The sequence below is a fragment of the Chiloscyllium plagiosum genome, unplaced genomic scaffold (genome assembly GCF_037043375.1).
Source record: "Chiloscyllium plagiosum isolate Xiang-an unplaced genomic scaffold, Cpla_swu_hap1 HiC_scaffold_35, whole genome shotgun sequence".
Taxonomy (NCBI): domain Eukaryota; kingdom Metazoa; phylum Chordata; class Chondrichthyes; order Orectolobiformes; family Hemiscylliidae; genus Chiloscyllium; species Chiloscyllium plagiosum.
The window spans coordinates 33,143,021-33,164,351 of NW_028270173.1; the positions used below are offsets into that span (position 1 = coordinate 33,143,021).

Consider the following 21,331-nt stretch of genomic DNA (forward strand, 5'->3'; position numbering starts at 1 on the left):
ACCCACGCCCCTTTACTCTGTAAGGCTGCATTCCCCATGGCTAATCCACCCAGCCTGCACATCCCTGGACACTGTAGGCAGCTTAGCCAAGCCACCCTAACCTGCACATCTTTGGACTGTTGGAGGAAACCTACACAGAGACGGGGAGAATGTGCAAACTCCAGACAGATAGTCGTCCGGGGATGGGATCAAACCCGGGTCCCTGGCGCTGTGAGACAGCAGTGCTAACCACTGAGCCACCCTGCCAATAAGTGATGTTATGTTGTTGCAAAAAGTGGTGATATTTGGATTATGGTGATGGACTATCCACCTTATCAAATCCAAGTTCTGGAAAAGAGTCACTGGACCTGAAACATGATCAAATATGAAGTATTTAATGTTTCTTTCCAACTAAATCTTCTTTTGGATTTTTGTATGTGGCCTTTGAAAAAAATAGCACAGTGGCAAGATGGTTACTCCCACGTTATAGGGTGTCTCTCAGCATCCTGGACTTATTAATCCAGAGAACATGAACGAGTTCAAATTCCAACACAGTAATTTGCTAAATTCAATTTGTTTCAGAAAAATCTGGGAATAAAAAGCTGACACCCGTAAAAATGGCCATGAAGGAGATCATTTGTGGAGGACTCAAGATGCTGCAGAGTCAGAGTCGAAAAGCATAGAGCTGGAAAAGCTCATCCGGTCAGGCAGCATCCGAGGGGCAGGAGAATCCCCCTCATTCCTGAAGAAGGGCGTAAGCTTGAAATGTTGATTCTCCCACACCTCAGATACTGCCTGACCGGCTGTGTTTTTCTAGCGCCACACTCTTCGACTAGAGATCCGTTTGGTTCATGTGCGATCAGTTGGGTAGTAAACTTCTCCTTCTTACACAGGCCCAGGTCTATGTATTTGTTTTAGTATGTGCCTGAGGTTAGTCATTGCTAATGAAACCAGCCCATTTATTGCTTTGAAAAGCTGCTGTGAGATGCCGTCCTGAACCACTGCTGTAGGAACACCCACAGTGCTGTTAGGGAGGGAGCTCCAGGATGTTAACCCTGTGACAGAGATGGCTTGGAACTTGCAAGGTGGTACTGTTCCCCTGTCTCTCTTGCCCATGCCCTTCTATTTGGTCAACGTCCCGGGTTTAGAAGGTATCTTCGAATGGCTTTTGGAGAGTAGCTGCGCTCCATCTTGTTGCTGGTACACACTTGTTTGACTTGTTATTGTCACCTGTACCTAAGTACAGTGAAAAGTTTTGTTCTGCGTGCAGCGCAGGCTGATTGTAGGGTACAAAGATCATCGGGTGAATGAGCAGAGCGAGGAATACAAAGGTGCACAATAAGCAAGATCTGCATTAGATTTGAAATCTGAGAGGTCCATTCTGAAATCTAATAACAGTGGGGAAGAAGATGTTTGTGAACTGCTTGGCACGTGTGTTTAAGCTTCTGTATCATCTGCCTAACAGAAGAGGTTGGAAGAGATTATAATCAGGGTGGGAGGGTCTTTTGGTGTTGGCTACCTTTCCGAGGCAGGGAGAGGTGTAGGTGGAGGGAGTGAATTTTTTAAGGTGATGGATGAGGTGTCAACCAAGTGTACTTGTGTTGGGCTTCTTGAGCATTGCTGGGGCTGTGCTCATCCACAGTGTCCCAATTTGGTCACAACTTCACTCTCCCGTTGTCGAGGAAGGCAATCAGCCTCACTGGATCTGCCCAATAGGTCTGGGCCATTCAGTCCTGGTAGTCCACGCTGATAGTAATATTCCGCAAAAACCTGTTTGGTCTTCATCTCATACCGTCATCATGACTGTCTGCTTCTTCTCCTTTGTATGAACGTGTGAATTCAGAGCAGCAGGAGGCCATTCGGCCCCTCGAGCCTGTTCTGCCATTCAGTTAGGGTGTGGATGATGTGATTACTCCACATTCCCAACCAGCCTTTTCTCCATCAAGAATTTGTCTACCTCTACGTCAAAAAGCATTCGAAGTCTGTGCAGCTGCCACATCATGTTAAGGAAGAGGGATCCAAAGACCTATACCCTCAAGTGAGGAAGAATGTCTCCTGAGGGGTCGTAAAGGGACCACCTTTTATTTTGAAAGAGCGACCCCTAGTTCTCTCCTCATCCACACTGTCAAGATCCTACGTGTTTCAGTCACGTAACCACGGTTACCTGATTCATCTTCAGTTGCTGCTCACCCGAATGGCTCACTCCAAAAGCACATTCTCATCGCAGAGTTGAATTCCTGACTCGATTTACCGGTAACTGTTCTAGACGGGGAAGAGAGTGAGTGCTTTGGAGAGGGAACGGGAAAGATTTAGCACAGTAGTTTCAGGCATGATTGATTGATTGATTGATTGTCACATGTACCGAAGTACAGTGAAAAGCTTTGTTAATGTGCAGTACAGGCAGATGGAGAGCAAGGATGTACAGAACAGAAGGTTTAGACGGAGGCGTACACAGGGCATACAAGAGAGACAAACGTTGGCAAGATCAGCATTATTTGAGGCTGGAGAGTCCATTCATCCATCTAATAACAGCCGGGAAGAAGCTGTTCCTGAACCTGTTGTTGTGTGTGTTCAGGCTTCCATATCTTCTGTTGGACAGAACAGGTTGAGGGAGATCATTACTGGGGTGCGATGGGTGATGTTGGCTCATCAACTACCTCAATGGCATTATACCCACTTCCCCTAATGTCATTGCCCAACCAGAAGCAATCAACCTCTGTCAGGAGCTCACTCCATGACTGAGCTTCCCTCACCCTCTGGGGTAAAGGATTTCCAAACATCCAGCACCCTCTCAGTGAAGAAGGTCCTCCCCATCTCAGTCTTAAATTGCTTGCTTTCCATTCTGCTCCTCCCCTCCAGCCCCAGGTTCTGGACTGTACTCTCTGCATTTGAATTGTTCTCACGTCTCTGTGAGGTCACCTCTCGTTCTTAACTCCCACGCATGCAGGTCCTCAATCCCACCCTCCCAGGCATTAGCCTGGTGAACCAAAAAAAAAGGAGGTTGCTGGAAAAGCTCAGCAGCTCTGTGGAGGGAACTCAGAGTTTAGGTTTCGGGTTCAGTTTGACACTTTTACACTTCACTGGTCACTTTAGTTCCGAAGAAGGTTCACTTCAGTTCTGAGGGAAGGTCACTTGACCCGAAACGTTAACTCTGATTTCTCTCCACGGGTGTGGTCGGACCTGCTGAGCTTTTTCCAGCAATCTTTGCTCTAGTTTCAGATTTGAGGCGTCTGCATTTGTTTCAGTTATCGGTTTGGTGAACCTCTGCTGTATTCCCTTTAGTGTAAGTGCATCCTTCCATAGGCGAGGGGACCAGAACTGTGCAAACTACTCTAGGTGTGGTCTTGCCAGTGTTTGACACAACTGAAGTCAGTCTTCCTTGCTCCCATACTCATATCTTCTTGCAACAAAGGCAAACGTACTGCTTATCTTCTGCATTTCTCGGTGAACCTGCATGCCAGTGGCTTATGAGCAAGGACACAGCTCCCTTTGGAATCATGAGGGACATTGATAAGCTGAATAGCAAAGATCTTTTCCCGAGGATAAGGCAGGTTAAAACTAGATGGCATAATTTTAAGGTGAGGGGAGAAAGATTTAAATATGGGCCTGAGGGGTGTCTTTTTCACACAGCGCATCGTTCATGTGTGGAATGAACTGCCAGAGGAAGTGGTAGATACAGGAACACTTGCATTTAAAAGACGTGTGGACCGGTACATGTATAGAAATGGTTGAGATGTGTCTGGCCCAAGCGCAGGCAAATGGGACTGGTTTAGCTTGGGATACCTGGCTGGCATGGATGAGTTGGATCGAAGGGCCGGTTCCTGTGCCATCTGACTTTGAGCTCTTCGAAACCTCAGAAGTTTCGAACTTCCACCATTTCAGAAAACCTGCAACTCCTTTGCTCTAACAGAAGTGGATAACCTCTCACTTACCCACACTATAGTCCGCCTCAGTACACATGCAGCCTGTCTCAATCCCTTGACTTCATCCTCGCAGCTCACTTTCCCGTCAGTTTTGTATTATCATCAAACTCCAAAATATTGCACTTTCAAACTATTAATATGGGGGATTGTGAATAACTACAGCCCCACTGACCACAGCCTGCCCCCAATCGGAAAATAACCTATTGATTCCTATTCTCAGCTTTCTTTCTGTTCACCAATCCCCAATGCTTGTGTCTTATCCCCAACCTCATTGCGTCGTACAGCACAGAAACAGACCCTTCGGCCCAACCAGTCCATGCCGAACATAATCCCAAACTAAACTAGTCCCACCTGCCTGCTCCTGGCCCATCTCCCCCCCCAAACATTTCTTACTCATGAGTTTGTGTAAATGTCATCTGAACGTAACTGTGCCCACGTCAGCCACTTCCTCAGGAAATTCGCTCCACACAAGAACCACCCTCCACGTAAAAACAATTGCCTCTCATGTCTTTTTCTTTAAATCTTTCTCCTCTCGCCTTGAAAATCTGTCCCCTTGTCTTTAAATCCCCCACCCTCGGGAAAAGACACCCACCTTATCGATATCCCTCACGATTTTATAAACCGCGATGAGGCCACCCCCCCCTCAGCCTCTCATGCACCTCAATTTTGTTCGGTCACCTGCTGAAAATGCACATGTGCCACTTTCTCTCGCTGTCTCCATCCACGCTGCCAGCAACGCCCTCCATAACCTCGGTCAGCTTTGTCAATAATCCTTTCAGAAATCCAAAGTTAAAAGTCACACAACAACATGTTATAGTCCAACAGGTTTCTTGGCTACCTTCCCCCCTCCCATTTATCGCTCCAACCCAGAGGCTCCCTGCCTTCATTCCTGATGAAGGACTTTTGCCCGAAATGTCGATTTTCCTGCTCCTCGGATGCTGCCTGACCTGCTGTGCTTTGCCAGCACCACTCTAATCTAGACTCTGATCTCCAGCATCTGCAGTCCTCACTTTTGCTTACTTGGAAGCACTAGCTTTCGGAAAGCTTGCTCCTTCATCAGGTGGTTATGGAGTATAAGATCATAAGGCACGGAATTTTATAGCAATTTATAGCACACCTGTTGAAGGAGCAGTGCTTTGAAAGCTAGTGCTTCCAATTAAACCTGGTGGGACCATAACCTGGTGTTGTGTGATTTCTAGCTGAAAATGTGTTGCTGGAAAAGCGCAGCAGGTCAGGCACCATCCAGGGAACAGGAGAATCGACGTTTCGGGCATAAGCCCTTCTTCAGGAATGAGGAAAGTTTGTCCAGCAGGCTAAGATAAAAGGTAGGGAGGAGGGACTTGGGGGAGGGGCGTCCGAAATGTGATAGGTGGAAAGAGGTCAAGGTGAGGGTGATAGGTCAGACTGGGGTGGGGGCGGAGAGGTCAGGAAGAAGATTGCAGGTTAGGAAGGCGGTGCTGAATTCGATGGATTTGACTGAGACAAAGTGGGGGGAGGGGAAATGAGGAAACTGGTGAAATCCGAGTTCATCCCTTGTGGTTGGAGGGTTCCTAGGCGGAAGATGAGGCGCTCTTCCTCCAACCGTCGTGTTGTTGTGGTCTGGCGATGGAGGAGTCCAAAGACCTGCATATCCTTGGTGGAGTGGGAGGGGGAGTTGAAGTGTTGAGCCACAGGGTGGTTGGGTTGGTTGGTCCAGGTGTCCCAGAGGTGTTCTCTGAAACGCTCTGCAAGTAGCCGGCCTGTCTCCCCAATATAGAGGAGGCCACATCGGGTGCAGAGGATGCAATAGGTGATGTGTGTGGAGGTGCAGGTGAATCTGTGGCGGATATGGAAGTTTCCTTTGGGGCCTTGGAGGGAGGTGAGGGGGGAGGTGTGGGTGGAGGACCAGTTCCAAAAACGTACAACCCAGATGGCCTCCTTCTTCAAGGACCGCAATTTCCCCCCCGACGTGGTCGACTATGCCCTCCACCGCATCTCTTTCACTTCCCGCTCCTCCGCCCTTGAGCCCCGCCCCTCCAACCGTCACCAGGACAGAACCCCACTGGTCCTCACCTACCACCCCACCAATCTCCATGTACAGCGCATCATCCGCCGTCATTTCCGCCACCTCCAAACGGACCCCACCACCAAGGATATATTTCCCTCCCCTCCCCTATCAGCATTCCGTAAAGACCACTCCCTCCGTGACTCCCTTGTCAGGTCCATACCCCCCACCAACCCAACCTCCACTCCCGGCAACTTCCCCTGCAACCGCAGGAGGTGCAAGACGTGCGCCCACACCTCCCCCCTCACCTCCCTCCAAGGCCCCAAAGGAAACTTCCATATCCGCCACAGATTCACCTGCACCTCCACACACATCATCTATTGCATCCTCTGCACCCGATGTGGCCTCCTCTATATTGGGGAGACAGGCCGGCTACTTGCAGAGCGTTTCAGAGAACACCTCTGGGACACCAACCCAACCACCCTGTGGCTCAACACTTCAACTCCCCCTCCCACTCCACCAAGGATATGCAGGTCTTTGGACTCCTCCATCGCCAGACCACAACAACACGATGGTTGGAGGAAGAGCGCCTCATCTTCCGCCTAGGAACCCTCCAACCACAAGGGATGAACTCGGATTTCACCAGTTTCCTCATTTCCCCTCCCCCCACCTTGTCTCAGTCAAATCCATCGAATTCAGCACCGCCTTCCTAACCTGCAATCTTCTTCCTGACCTCTCCGCCCCCACCCCAGTCTGACCTATCACTCTCACCTTGACCTCTTTCCACCTATCACATTTCGGACGCCCTTCCCCCAAGTCCCTCCTCCCTACCTTTTATCTTAGCCTGCTGGACTGACTTTCCCCATTCCTGAAGAAGGGCTTATGCCCGAAACGTCGATTCACCTGTTCCCTGGATGCTGCCTGACCTGCTGCGCTTTTCCAGCAACACATTTTCAGCTCTGATCGCCAGCATCTGCAGTCCTCACTTTCTCCTTGTGTGATTTCTAACTTTGTACACCCCAGTCCAACACCGGCATCTCCAAATCATAAATTCATGTTGCTTCTGTTCAGTTCGAAAATTGTTTTATAAATATCCAGTAATCACACCCTTTTCGAATAGATTCCAGTCTTTCCCCTGATACAGACATTAGAAGTCAGGCTGACCGGTCTGTATTTCCATGTTTACTCTCTGCTTCCTTTCTTAAACAGTGATGGTACGTTTAAAGCGTTCCTCCAACCTGCAGACCTTGGTGCAGAATTCAAGGTGACCACTAGTCTACCCATTCTCTCTGCATAAAAATGTGTTGCTGGAAAAGCGCAGCAGGTCAAGCAGCATCAAAGGAGCAGGAGAATTGACGTTTCGGGCATAAGCCCTTCTTCAGGAATGAGGAGGGTGTGCCAAGCAGGCCTAGATAAAAGGTAGGGAAGAGGGACTTGGGGGAGGGGCGCTGGGAAATGTGAAATGGGAGGGGAAATGAGAAAGCTAGAGAAATCACCCCCCCACCTTTTCTCAGTCCCAACCCTCAGACTCAGCACTGCCTTCTTGACCTGCAATCCTCTTCCCGAGCTCTCCGCCCCCACCCCCTCTCCGGCCTATCACCCTCACCTTAACCTCCTTCCGCCTATCGCATTCCCAGCTTATGCCCGAAACGTTGATTCTCCTGTTCCTTGGATGCTGCCTGACCTGCTGCGCTTTTCCAGCAACACATTTTTAAGCTCTGATTTCCAGCATCTGCAGTCCTCACTTTCTCCCATTCTCTCTGCAGCCATCTCTTTCAGTATTCTGGGCTGAAGGTCATTGTGACTAGGGTTTCTCAACTTTCAGTCCTATTAATTTCTCCATTGCTACTTTTTTTGAACGAAATTCTTTAACTTCCACATTAGGTGCTTGCTTTTTAATGACTTTTGTGATATCTCCTGTGAGGACAGACAAAAAGAGGATTTTTCTGCACTGACTCTCTACTTGGATTTTATAATTTCTCCCCAACAGATTTATATTTGCTGATATCTCCCTTTAGAAGCCTCTGTAATCATTGTTATATTTGTTACCATTTTACTTTCATAGTTTATTCTCTTTCTTCCTTGGTCCTACTTGGTTAAGTTCTAAAATTATCCCAATCCTCAGGCTTACCACTTGTTTTGGAAACTTTATATCACACCTCCTCTGAACTAGTGTGATATTTAGCTTTCCTTGCTAGGCACCTTTTGGGTATTTTAATCAAGGTATTAGGTTGAGGTGGGGTGAAAAAACTAAACTATTACTGGTGACTGAAGGACGTAGGCACAAATTTCAGGTGAATGGCAAGAGAAACGGTGGGCGGCACGGTGGCACAGTGGTTAGCACTGCTGCCTCGCAGCGCCAGAGACCCGGGTTCAATTCCCGCCTCAGGCGACTGACTGTGTGGAGTTTGCACGTTCTCCCCGTGTCTGCGTGGGTTTCCTCCGGGTGCTCCGGTTTCCTCCCACAGTCCAAAGATGTGCAGGTCAGGTGAATTGGCCATGCTAAATTGTCCGTAGTGTTAGGTAAGGGGTAAATGTAGGGGTAGGGGTAGGGGTGGGTTACGCTTCGGCGGGTCGGTGTGGACTTGTTGGACCGAAGGGCCTGTTTCCACACTGTAAAGTAATCTATGTAAAGTGTAAAGTAATCTATGTAATCTATGTAAAGAAACAGAAATAGCACAACTAGTGGTTGGCATTGGAAATGCGGGCTTTGAAATTGTGGATAAATATAATGGAGATAGGAAAAGAAAGGAAATGCAGAAAGAGCAGGGAAGTGGGAATAGCTGGATTGATCTCTAAGTGAGTAATGAATGCCCTCCTACTGTGTTAGAATATTCTATTATAGTCCATTTTGTGTTTAAGACATAATTGTTGCAAGGGTTAACTGATATCATAGAAGAATCATAGGATCCCTACAGTGTGAAAATAGGCCCTTTGGCCCAACCACACCGACCCTCCGAAGAGTAACCCACCCAGACCCATTCCCCCTACCCTATTACTCTACATTTACCCCTGACTAACGTCCCAAACCTATACATCCCTGAATACTATGGGACAATTTAATATGGCCAATCCACTCTAACATGCACATCTTCGGACTATGGGAAGAAAACGGAGCACCTGGAGGAAACTCACGGAGAGAATGTGCAAACTCCATGCAGACAGTCGCCGAAGTGGGAATTGAACCCGGGTATCACAGTTAAAAGCAAACGACTAGGACCTCTTGTGACACTGTGACAGTAGCCTATCTCTGATCAAGGTGGCCTGGGTTCAAGACCCATCTACTCCAGAGGTGTGTAATAGCAACGCTGAGTGAGCTGGCTAGGAAATTACCTAAAAATCAAATGAGTGTGGATGCTGAAATAGGAACAGAAAATGCTGGAATCGTTTAGAGTGAGTGAGTGAGGGAGTTACTGTTTTAGGTTTGAGATGATTTCTTCAGGGCTTTCTGTCCTGTGGCATGGCAGCTCAGCGGTCAGCACTGTTGCCTGCCAGCACTACGGACCTGGGTTCAATCCCAGCCTTGGGCAACTGTCTGTGTGGGTTTTCTCCCACAGTCCAATGATGTGCAGGTTAGGGTGGATTGGCCATGCTAAATTGCCCCATAGTGTTCAAGGACGGTTAGGCTAGGTGTATTAGTCAGCGATAAATGTAGAGTAACGGGGGAATGGGTTTGAGTGGGAGAGTCAAGCTGAAGGGCCTGTTTCCACACTGTACGGATTCTATGGTTCACAGTTCTGAGAAAGGGTCAGATCAAACTCGAAGTGTCAACTCTATGTTTCTCTCTCTCGCAGACCTGCTGAGTTTCTCCAGCTTTTTGTTGACTGGTCCTCAAGGCCAGTCGGATTGCTTTGCAAGATGTTTACGCTTCAGGGCCTAGCTTGTTGATGTCATTGTTGGCCAGAGGAGCCTGGAGTTGTTTTAACTATCAGGAAGTAATTGCTCCCTTATTAACTGTTAAGCTGTTAACTGCTCGCTGAGAAAACACGTTGCTGGAAGTGGGTGCTGGTTTGACCGGTTTGGAATGTTGTTACAAACACGCTCATGTGGTGTGTTTGTGTGAAGGATATATATGTGTCTCACCCACCTTTGTTCCTTCTGCCAGTTCAGTACCCTAAAAGGTGCCACTTTCCGCACCTGCACCAGCCTTTCTGAAGACCAGCTGTGGCTTGTATTACCCAGTTTAAAATCCTGGAACTCCCTGTCAACTGTGTTGGTCTCCCTACATCACGTGGACTGCTGGGGTTCAGGAAGGCAGCTCACCACCACCTTCTCGACGGCGACGTAGGGAATGGGCTCAGCCAGCAATGCTCATGTCCCCGTAAATGAATGAAAGGAGAATAAGAACCCCTTAATTCCCAAGCCCGGACTCGGCACCCATTCTGCCCATGGCAGGGCGTGTAGCTTCACCCATTGGGTGCGTCTCACCCACCATGGCCTGCAGGATGGTCCTGCAGATGAAGGGGGTGACCAGCAAACAGGAAGGAGCGAGAACACTAGTGTGTCCTCTAGTCAAGTTGGCTGTGTGCCATTTTTTTGATGGGCAGGTATTAATGGTACACTAAGGCGAAGGGTATGAATTGATTCTCAGTACTTTGGGAATCTCCTATCATCCGCCAACCATCCAGCTCCAACTTTGCATTCTGTCATACCACTCAGAGGCGCCCCCACCAGGCGGGAGGCTAGATGAGCAGGGATTCTCACTTTCGACCGGGGTGGGGGGGGGGATGGTTTATTGATGTTTTGCTCCTGGGCCTGGCCACAGTAGGCCATTAACACACCCAAATATCGAGCAGACTGTTGGATCGACTACTTGTATCTCTTCCATGTTTACGTCTGTGGTCCCTGAAGAGGGAGTGTATGTCATCCACTGGGGCCTTCCACATGTAATGCACACTCCAGGGGCTGGAGAGCATTATCTCCCCCACCCCCAACCAGAACAACATATTGGTGTTTCACTTTGAAATAGTTTTTGAGTTGGTAACTCCGAAAATTGACTTCCTTTTCTTTGGCAGTGTCCGAACCCAATTGGACCTTGAGCAGTGTCCCCTTGCTAGGCCTCAAGCCTTTCTTGGATACAAAATACCATTTTAGTTTAAATTTCAATTGCCTTTTGAAGCTGAAGCTGGTTACAATGTCTCTTTAAGGGCTAATTCCGCAGATAATTGCCTAAGTTGCTGTAAGCTTTCTCAAAAGCACATGAAAAGATTTGTCTGACTTCCTGCTTCCCGTTGTTTTGGCTTGGGCCCACATTCAGGGTGCTCTAGGATAGGAAATAAGCAGTGATCCCACGGACCTCTAAGGCAACACCGTGGCTCAGTGGTTGACACTGCTGCCTCACAGCGCCAGGGACCCGCGCTCGATTCCAGCCTTGGGCAACTGACTGTGTGGAGTTTGCACATTCTCCCCATGTCCGCGTGGGTTTTCTCCCCAGTCTGGAGATGTGTCCATCAAAAGAGCCCCAAAACATTGAAGGTTTTCAAGGAATTAGATATACAGCCAATTCTTCTGTAACACGATGGTTGCATTCTTGTTAACACAGCCCGGCATTGTAGAAAAGTTGCTCTTTAGAAATCACACTTAATGTTTTGGCATGTCATCGCGTTACGGCCACACATGGTTTTAAAGGTCATGCTATCAATAAAGCATCCCGAATTCGTCAATCGCTTTACAGTGATTTCTTGTTGACGAAACCCCGCGTTATAACAGAATGACCTGTAGTTCCAAGGCTGAGAGTAAATAGACAAGGTCTTTTCCCTCGGGTGGGCGAGTCCAGAACTAGAGGGCATAGGTTTAGGGTGAGAGGGGAAAGATATAAAAGGGATTTAAGGGGCAGTGTTTTCATGCAGAGGGTGGTGCATGTATGGAATGAGCTGCCAGAGGAAGTGGTGGAGGCTGGTACAATTACAACATTTAAAAGGCATCCGGATTGGTACATGAATTGCAAAGGTTTAGAGGGATATGGGCCAAGTGCTGGCAAATGGAACTAGATTAGGATAAGCTATCTGTCAATGTGGAGGAGTTGGACCGAAGGGTCTGTTTCTGTGCTGTACATCGCTATGACTCTATGAATCTAAATTGATGGAGAAATTGAGCATCGAAGGATCTATGGGAAGAAAGCAGAGTTAACATTTTGAATCCAGTGACTCTTCATCAGAACATCCGTGTTGATAAGGAAAGCAGTTGTTGTTGGTATTGTTGAATAAAGGGAACTATGGAGCTATGAGGGAGGAGCTGGCCAAAGTTCAATGGTGCAATACCTTAGCAGGGATGACAGTGGAGGAACAATGGCGGATATTTCTGTGTATAATGCAGAAGTTGCAGGATCAGTTCATTCCAAAAAGGAAGAAAGATCCCAGGAGGAGGCATGGGTGGCCGTGGCTGACGAGGGAAGTTAAGAAACATATAAAGTTAAAAGAGAAAAAGTATAACATAGCAAAGATAAGTGGGAAAATGGAGGACTGGGAAGCTTTTAAAGAACAACAGAAGATTACTAAGAAGGAAATACGCAGAGAAAAAATGAGGTACGAAGGTAAACTGGCCAAAAATATAAAGGAGGATAGTAAAAGCTTTTTTAGGTATGTGAAAAGCAAAAAAAAGTGAAGACTAAAATTGGGCCCTTGAAGACAGAAACAGGGGAATATATTACGGGGAACAAAGAAATGGCTGAAGAATTGAATTGGTACTTCAGATCTGTGTTCACTGGGGAAGACACAAGCAATCTCCCTGAGGTAACAGTGGCTGAAGGACCTGCACTTAAGGGAATTTATATTTGCCAGGAATTGGTGTTGGAGAGACTGTTAGGTCTGAAGGTTGATAAGTCCCCGGGGCCTGATGGTCTACATCCCAGGGTACTGAAGGAGGTGGCTCGAGAAATCATGGATGCGTTGGTGATTATTTTCCAGAGTTCGATAGATTCGGGATCAGTTCCTGTGGATTGGAGGGTGGCTAATGTTATACCACTTTTTAAGAAAGGTGGGAGAGAAAAAGCAGGAAATTATAGACCAGTTAGTCTGACCTCAGTGGTGGGAAAGATGCTGGAGTCTATTATAAAGGATGAAATCATGACACATCTGGATAGTAGTAACAGGATAGGTCAGAGTCAGCATGGATTTATGAAGGGGAAATCATGCTTGACTAATCTTCTGGAATTTTTTGAGGATGTAACTCTGAAGATGGACGAGGGAGATCCAGTAGATGTGGTGTACCCGGACTTTCAGAAAGATTTTGATAAAGTCCCACATTGGAGGTTAGTGAGCAAAATTAGGGCGCATGGTATTGGGGGCAAAGTACTAACTTGGATTGAAAGTTGGTTGGCTGATAGGAAACAAAGAGTAGTGATAAACGGCTCCATTTCAGAATGGCAGGCAGTGACCAGTGGGGTATCGCAGGGATCAGTATTGGGACTGCAGCTTTTTACAATATGTGTTAATGATATAGAAGATGGTATTAGCAATAACATTAGCAAATTTGCTGATGATACGAAGCTGGGTGGCAGGGTGAAATGTGATGAGGATGTTAGGAGATTACAGGGTGACCTGGACAAGTTAGGTGAGTGGTCAGATGCATGACAGATGCAGTTTAATGTGGATAAATGTATGGTTATTCACTTTGGTGGCAAGAACAGGAAGGCAGATTACTACCTAAATGGAATCAATTTAGGTAAAGGGGCAGTACAGAGAGATCTGGGTGTTCTTGTACACCAGTCAATGACGGTAAGCATGCAGGTACAGGAGGTAGTGAAGAAGGCTAATAGCATGCTGGCCTTCATAACAAGAGGGATTGAGTATAGAAGCAAAGAGGTGCTTCTGCAGCTGTACAGGGCCTTGGTGAGACCACACCTGGAGTACTGTGTGCAGTTCTGGTCTCCAAATTTGAGGAAAGACATTCTGGCTATTGAGGGTTCACGAGGTCAATTCCTGGAATGGCGGGATTACCTTACACAGAAAGGCTGGAGCGACTGGGCTTGTATACCCTTGAGTTTAGAAGACTGAGAGGGGATCTGATTGAGACTTATAAGATTATTAAAGGTTTGGACACTCTGGCGGCAGGAAACATGTTTCCGCTGATGGGTGAGTGCCGAACCAGAGGACACAGCTTAAAAATATGGGGTAGACCATTTAGGACAGAGATGAGGAGAAACTTCTTCACCCAGAGAGTGGTGGCTGTGTGGAATGCTCTGCCCCAGAGGGCAGTGGAGGCCCAGTGTCTGGATTCATTTAAGAAAGAGTTGGAAAGAGCTGTCAAGGATAGTGGAATCAAGGGTTATGGAGATAAGGCAGGAACAGGATACTGATTAGGAATGATCAGCCATGATCATATTGAATGGTGGTGCAGGCTCGAAGGGCAGAATGGCCTACTCCTGCACCTATTGTCTATTGTCTATTGTAACTGATTGGTCATGAGTCAAAAGTATTCCTCCTTCTATCCACGTAGGCTGGACCACTTAAAACGAGAACTAGGAGAGACCACAGACTGCTGTTCATTAAACAATTGGGACCATCTTCGACAGTAAGTTTTGACACTTTTCATTTGCTCTTTTGCTTATTGGAGAGTTCGTTCCTGCAATAGTTCATTCAAAGCCACCAGGAGGTGCCTAATCAGGGAACCCATTCCCACTCCAAAAACCTAAAAGGAAAGATGAAGGGGTTGTCTAAGTGATCATGAATCAGTGTGAGAGGAAGACTTAGGCCCCAGGACCTTACAATGCACTTGACAACCAATGTCGAATTCTGCCGTCATGGTTCAGAAAGCAGCACGTTCACCTCGACAGAAGGAGGTTGTGGTTTCAAAGGCCCACTCCAGAGACATGAAGCTAAATGTCCCAGTTGATACACCCAGTGCAATACTAAGGGTGTGCAACTCTGTCGGGAGTGGCATCTTTGCATGAGCCAGAGCCAATTCATCACCTCAGTGGGGAATTGCAAAGTCCATTACTTGGAAGAGCTGGCCAGCTAACTTTGGCTGAGATTTCTACTTCCCCTTCACGACACATCAGTTGGTTTTAATTATTTACAGCTGGAGGGCATTAATTGAAGTTTCAGATCTAAAGGGACCCTCATTGAAACCAGATTTAGGATGTACATGCTTGTGATGTTTCACACTATAAATAAATGTTACACTGAGTAATTAATTCCTAGTCTTATTGTTCAACTATTGGAATATAACTCAATCCATATCCTAGAGTCTGTATAGAATGGACAAAAATCTTTCGGTCCAACTCTTCTGTGCTGACCAGATATCCTAACCTAATCTAGCCCCATTTGCCAGTATTTGACCCATATCCCTCTAAATCCTTCCTCTTCATATACCCATCCAGATGCTGTTTAAATGCTGTAATTGTACCAGCCTCCACCACTTCCTCTGGCAGCTCATTCCATACACGCACCATCCTCTGCTTGAAAACGTTGCCCTTTAGGTTCCATTTAAATCTTTCCCCTCTCACCCTAAACCTATGCTCTCAAGTTCTGGACTCCCCTACGCTGGGGAAAAGACCTTTTCTATTTATCCTATCCATGCCCCTCATAATTTTATAAACCTCTATAAGGCCACTCTTCAGCCTCCAGTGCTCCAGAGAAAATAGACCCAGCCTATTCAGCCTCTCTCTATAAGCCCAAACCTTCCAAACTTGGCAACACCTTTGTAAAGGTTTTCTGAACTCTTTCAAGTTTAACTTAATTTTAATAGGAAGGGGACCGGAATTGCACGCAATATTCCAAAAGTGACCTAACCAATGTCCTGTACAGCTGCAACATGACCTCCCAACTCCTATATTCAATGCACTGACCAATAAAGGCAAGCATACCAAACGCCTTCTCTATTGTCCTATCTACCTGCATCTCCACTTTCAAGGAACTATGAACCTGCATGCCAAAGTCTCTATGTTCAGCGACACTCCCCAGGACCTTAGCATTAAGTGAATAAGTCCTACCCTGATTTGCCTTTCCAAAATGCAGCACCTCACATTTATCAAAATTAAACTCCATTTGCCACTCCTCAGCCCATTAGCCCATCTGATCAAGGTCATAGAGTCATAGAGATGTACAGCACAGAAACAGACCCAAGGTCCTGTCTCCTAACTGCCCTGCCTTCACGTTGCAGCACGGCCTCCTCCGTTTTCTCCACGTGGCTAGAACAGTACTCGGAAGATTTCCTCGGCCTGGATGGTGACTGCCTGCAGCGCCTGGTGCTTTATATCCGACACGAATGCCCGGGCTCGGATCTGGAGCGGCGAGCTGAAGATCTCCTGTTACAGAATGAGAGTCTGTCCATCAGCGATGGGAGAGTACCGACCGATGGTATGCCATCTAGCCTCTGTTTCTTCGATGTTCACTGGAGTATTACTGTATTTGATGTGTCAAAGTGATGAACACCATTAGTGAGTTTAGCAGGGACACACAGGAGAAACTCTCTTTCCCTCCAGGTCACAGACCCCCCACCCGGGACTTCAGAATGTACCAACTGTTCCTTCTTTGGGGCTGGGTTGTGACTGGGAACTCTCTTCCTGAGAATTGCCCCCCTTAAATCAGCGGGGTGACGATGCCACAACAACGGTACTGTCGGTTAGCCCCCCGCATCCGCTAAACAGCTCTGTGAGATTACCACCACTGGCAGTGCAACGCGATTAGCCCCGTGAGCACCATTCCATCCCATAACAACACTCTCTACCTTCTTACAACACTGTCTAATTGCCCCCAACACACTCTCTAATTTCCCCACAACACTCTAATTACGCCCCAAAACACTCTAATTATCAATTAACAACACTGTCTATTTACCCACAATAACACTCTCTAATTACCCCACAACAGCACTCTGTCACTATTCCCTAACAACACTCTCTCACAACCCCCCCAACAACACCCTCTAATTACCCCCCAACAACACCCTCTAATTACCCACTAACAACACTCTAATTACCCCAAACAACACTCTCTTATTACCCACTAATAACACCCTCTAATTACCCACCAACAACACCCTCTCTTATTACCCACCAACAACACCCTCTAATTACCCCAAACAACACTCTCTTATTACCCACCAACAACACCCTCTAATTACCCCAAACAACACTCTCTTATTACCCACCAACAACACCCTCTAATTACCCCAAACAACACTCTCTTATTACCCACCAACAACACCCTCTAATTACCCCAAACAACACTCTCTTATTACCCACCAACAACACCCTCTAATTACCCCAAACAACACTCTCTTATTACCCACCAACAACACCCTCTAATTACCCCAAACAACACTCTCTTATTACCCACCAACAACACCCTCTAATTACCCCAAACAACACTCTCTTATTACCCACCAACAACACCCTCTAATTACCCCAAACAACACTCTCTTATTACCCACCAACAACACTCTCTAATTACCCCAAACAACACTCTCTTATTACCCACTAACAATGCCCTCTAATTACCCCCCAACAACACCCTCTAATTACCCACTAACAACACTCTAATTACCCCAAACAACACTCTCTAATTACCCACTAACAACGCCCTCTAATTACCCCCAACAACACCCTCTAATTACCCACTAACAACACTCTAATTACCCCAAACAACACTCTCTTATTACCCACTAACAACACCCTCTAATTACCCCCCAACAACACCCTCTAATTACCCATTAACAACTCTCTAATTACCCCAAACAATACTCTCTTATTACCCACTAACAACACTCTAATTACTCCATAACAATGCTCTCTTATTACCCACTAACAACACCCTCTAATTACCCCAAACAACACTCTCTTATTACCCACTAAAAACACCCTCTAATTACCCACTAACAACACCCTTTAATTACCCACTAACAACACTCTATTACCCACTAACAACACTCTAATTACCCCATAACAACACTCTCCTATTACCCACTAACAACACCCTCTAATTACCCACTAACAACACTCTCTATCACCCACTATCAACACTCTAATTACCCCAAACAACACTCTCTAATTACCCACTAACAACACTCTCTTATTACCCACTAACAACACCCTCTAATTACCCAAACAACACTCTCTAATTACCCACTAACAACACTCTCTATATACCCACTAACAATACTCTCTATATACCCACTAATGACACCCTCTAATTACCCACTAACAACACTCCCTTATTACCCACTAACAACACTCTCTATATACCCACTAACAATACTCTCTATATACCCACTAATGACACCCTCTAATTACCCACTAACAACACTCTCTTATTACCCACCAACAACACCCTCTAATTACCCCAAACAACACTCTCTTATTACCCACCAACAACACCCTCTAATTACCCCAAACAACACTCTCTTATTACCCACCAACAACACCCTCTAATTACCCCAAACAACACTCTCTTATTACCCACCAACAACACCCTCTAATTACCCCAAACAACACTCTCTTATTACCCACCAACAACACCCTCTAATTACCCCAAACAACACTCTCTTATTACCCACCAACAACACCCTCTAATTACCCCAAACAACACTCTCTTATTACCCACCAACAACACCCTCTAATTACCCCAAACAACACTCTCTTATTACCCACCAACAACACTCTCTAATTACCCCAAACAACACTCTCTTATTACCCACTAACAATGCCCTCTAATTACCCCCCAACAACACCCTCTAATTACCCACTAACAACACTCTAATTACCCCAAACAACACTCTCTAATTACCCACTAACAACGCCCTCTAATTACCCCCAACAACACCCTCTAATTACCCACTAACAACACTCTAATTACCCCAAACAATACTCTCTTATTACCCACTAACAACACTCTAATTACTCCATAACAATGCTCTCTTATTACCCACTAACAACACCCTCTAATTACCCCAAACAACACTCTCTTATTACCCACTAAAAACACCCTCTAATTACCCACTAACAACACCCTTTAATTACCCACTAACAACACTCTATTACCCACTAACAACACTCTAATTACCCCATAACAACACTCTCCTATTACCCACTAACAACACCCTCTAATTACCCACTAACAACACTCTCTATCACCCACTATCAACACTCTAATTACCCCAAACAACACTCTCTAATTACCCACTAACAACACTCTCTTATTACCCACTAACAACACCCTCTAATTACCCAAACAACACTCTCTAATTACCCACTAACAACACTCTCTATATACCCACTAACAATACTCTCTATATACCCACTAATGACACCCTCTAATTACCCACTAACAACACTCCCTTATTACCCACTAACAACACCCTCTAATTACCCCCAACAACACTCTCTTATTACCCACTAACAACACCCTCTAATTACCCACTAACAGCACTTTCTCACTAAACCCTAACAATACTCTCTCACTACCAGCCCAACAACACTCTCATTACCCCCAACAACACTCTATCATTGCCACAACAACACTTCTATTAACCCAACAACACTCTAATTGCCCCTAATGACACTCTACTTACCCCCAAACAACACTTTCTAATTACTCCCAACAACACTCTAATTACCCCCAACAACACTCTAATTGCCCTCCCAATAGCACTCTCTATTTATCCCAGTAACACTCTCTAATTACCCCCAACACGTTCTAGCTACCTTCCCAACAGCACTCTCTAATTACCCCCCAAAACATTCTCTAATTTCCCCTGATAATACTCTCTAATTACCCTCAACATCACTCTAAATACCCCCCAATAACACTGTCTAATTACCCCCCACAACATTCCCTAATTATCCCCAAAACACTCCCTCATTTCCCCCAACAACACTCTCAGTTCCCCCAATAATAGTCTCTAATTACCCCCAACATCACTCTAAATACCCCCAACAACACTCTCCACCACAATAATACTCTCTAATTATCCCCCAACACCACTCTCCCATTTGTCCCCAACAAGGCTATCCAATTACCCCCAACAACACTTTCTAATTACCCCCGAACAACACTCTCTAATCACACCCCAACAACACTCTCTAATTCTCCCTCAGCAACACTGTCTAATTACCCCAACAACATTCTCTAATTACCCTCAACAACACTTTAATTACCCCTAATAACACTCTCTAATTATCCTTCAACCAGACACTCTCATTACCCCAACAACACACTCTAATTACCCCAAATAACACTCACTAATTACCCCCAACAAAATTCCCTCATTACCCCCAACAACACTGTCTAATTACCCCTAACGACACTCTCTAATTACCTCCAAGAACACTCTTTAATTACCCCTAACACTCTCACATTATCCCCAATAACACTCTCTAATTACCCCCAACAACATTCCCTCATTACCCCCCAAATAAAACTCTCTAATTACCCCTACAACGCTCTCTTATTACCCCCAACAACGCTCTCTAATAACCCCCCCAACAAGACTCTCTAATTGCCTAATAACACTCTCATTGCCCCCAACAGCTCTCTAATTACCCCCCAACAACACTCTCTAAATACCCCTAACAACACTCTCTAATTACCCCCCAACAACACTCTCTAATTACCCCTAACAACACCTTCTAATTATCCGCCCAACAACACTCTCTAATTACCCCTAACAACACTCTCTAATTACCCCCCAACAACACTCTCTAATTACCCCGCAACAACACTCTCTAAATACCCCTAACAACACTCTTCTCTTATTACCCCCCAACAACACTCTCTAAATACCCCCAACAACACTCTCTAATTACCCCCCAACAACACTCTCTAAATACCCCTGACAACACCTTCTAATTATCCGCCCAACAACACTCTCTAATTACTCCCAACAATACTCTCTAAGTACCCCTAACATCACCCTCTAATTACCTCAACAACACTCTCTAATTACCCCCCAACAACACTCTCTAATTACCCCCCAACAACACTCTCTAAATACCCCTAACAACACTCTCTAATTACCCCCCAATAACACTCTCTAAATACCCCAACAACACTCTCTAATTACCCCTAACAACACTCTCTTATTACCCCCCAACAATACTCTCTAAATACCCCTAACAACACCTTCTAATTATCCGCCCAACAACACTCTCTAATTACTCCCAACAATACTCTCTAATTACTCCCCCAGCAACACTCTCTCAGTGCCCCCAACAACATTTTCTCATTATCCCAACAACACTCTCTCATTGCCCCCTAACAACACTCTGTAATTATCCCAACAATGCTCTCTAGTTACCCCCACACAACACTCTCTAATTACCCCCAACGACACTCTCTAATTAACCCCAACAACATTCCCTCATTACCCCCCAAAACTCTCTAATTACCCCAAAACACTCCCTAATTACCCCAACAACACTCCCTAATTACCCCACAACAGCACTCTGACACTATCCCCTAACAACACTCTCTCACTGCCCTCCAACAACACCCTCTAATTACCCACT

General features: G+C 46.1%; 1 protein-coding gene across 5 annotated transcripts in view; it reads left to right on the forward strand.

Annotated features, from left to right (window-relative positions):
* LOC122541250 (ral guanine nucleotide dissociation stimulator-like) overlaps positions 1-21,331 on the forward strand; it is a 217,338-nt gene that overhangs the window by 139,791 nt on the left and 56,216 nt on the right. For all 5 annotated transcript variants that reach the window (XM_087979491.1, XM_087979488.1, XM_087979490.1 and 2 more), the window contains exons 4-5: positions 14,323-14,397; positions 15,988-16,184. In XM_087979491.1, coding sequence (XP_087835617.1) covers positions 14,323-14,397; positions 15,988-16,184 — 272 coding nt within the window. The remainder of the gene's footprint in view (positions 1-14,322; positions 14,398-15,987; positions 16,185-21,331) is intronic.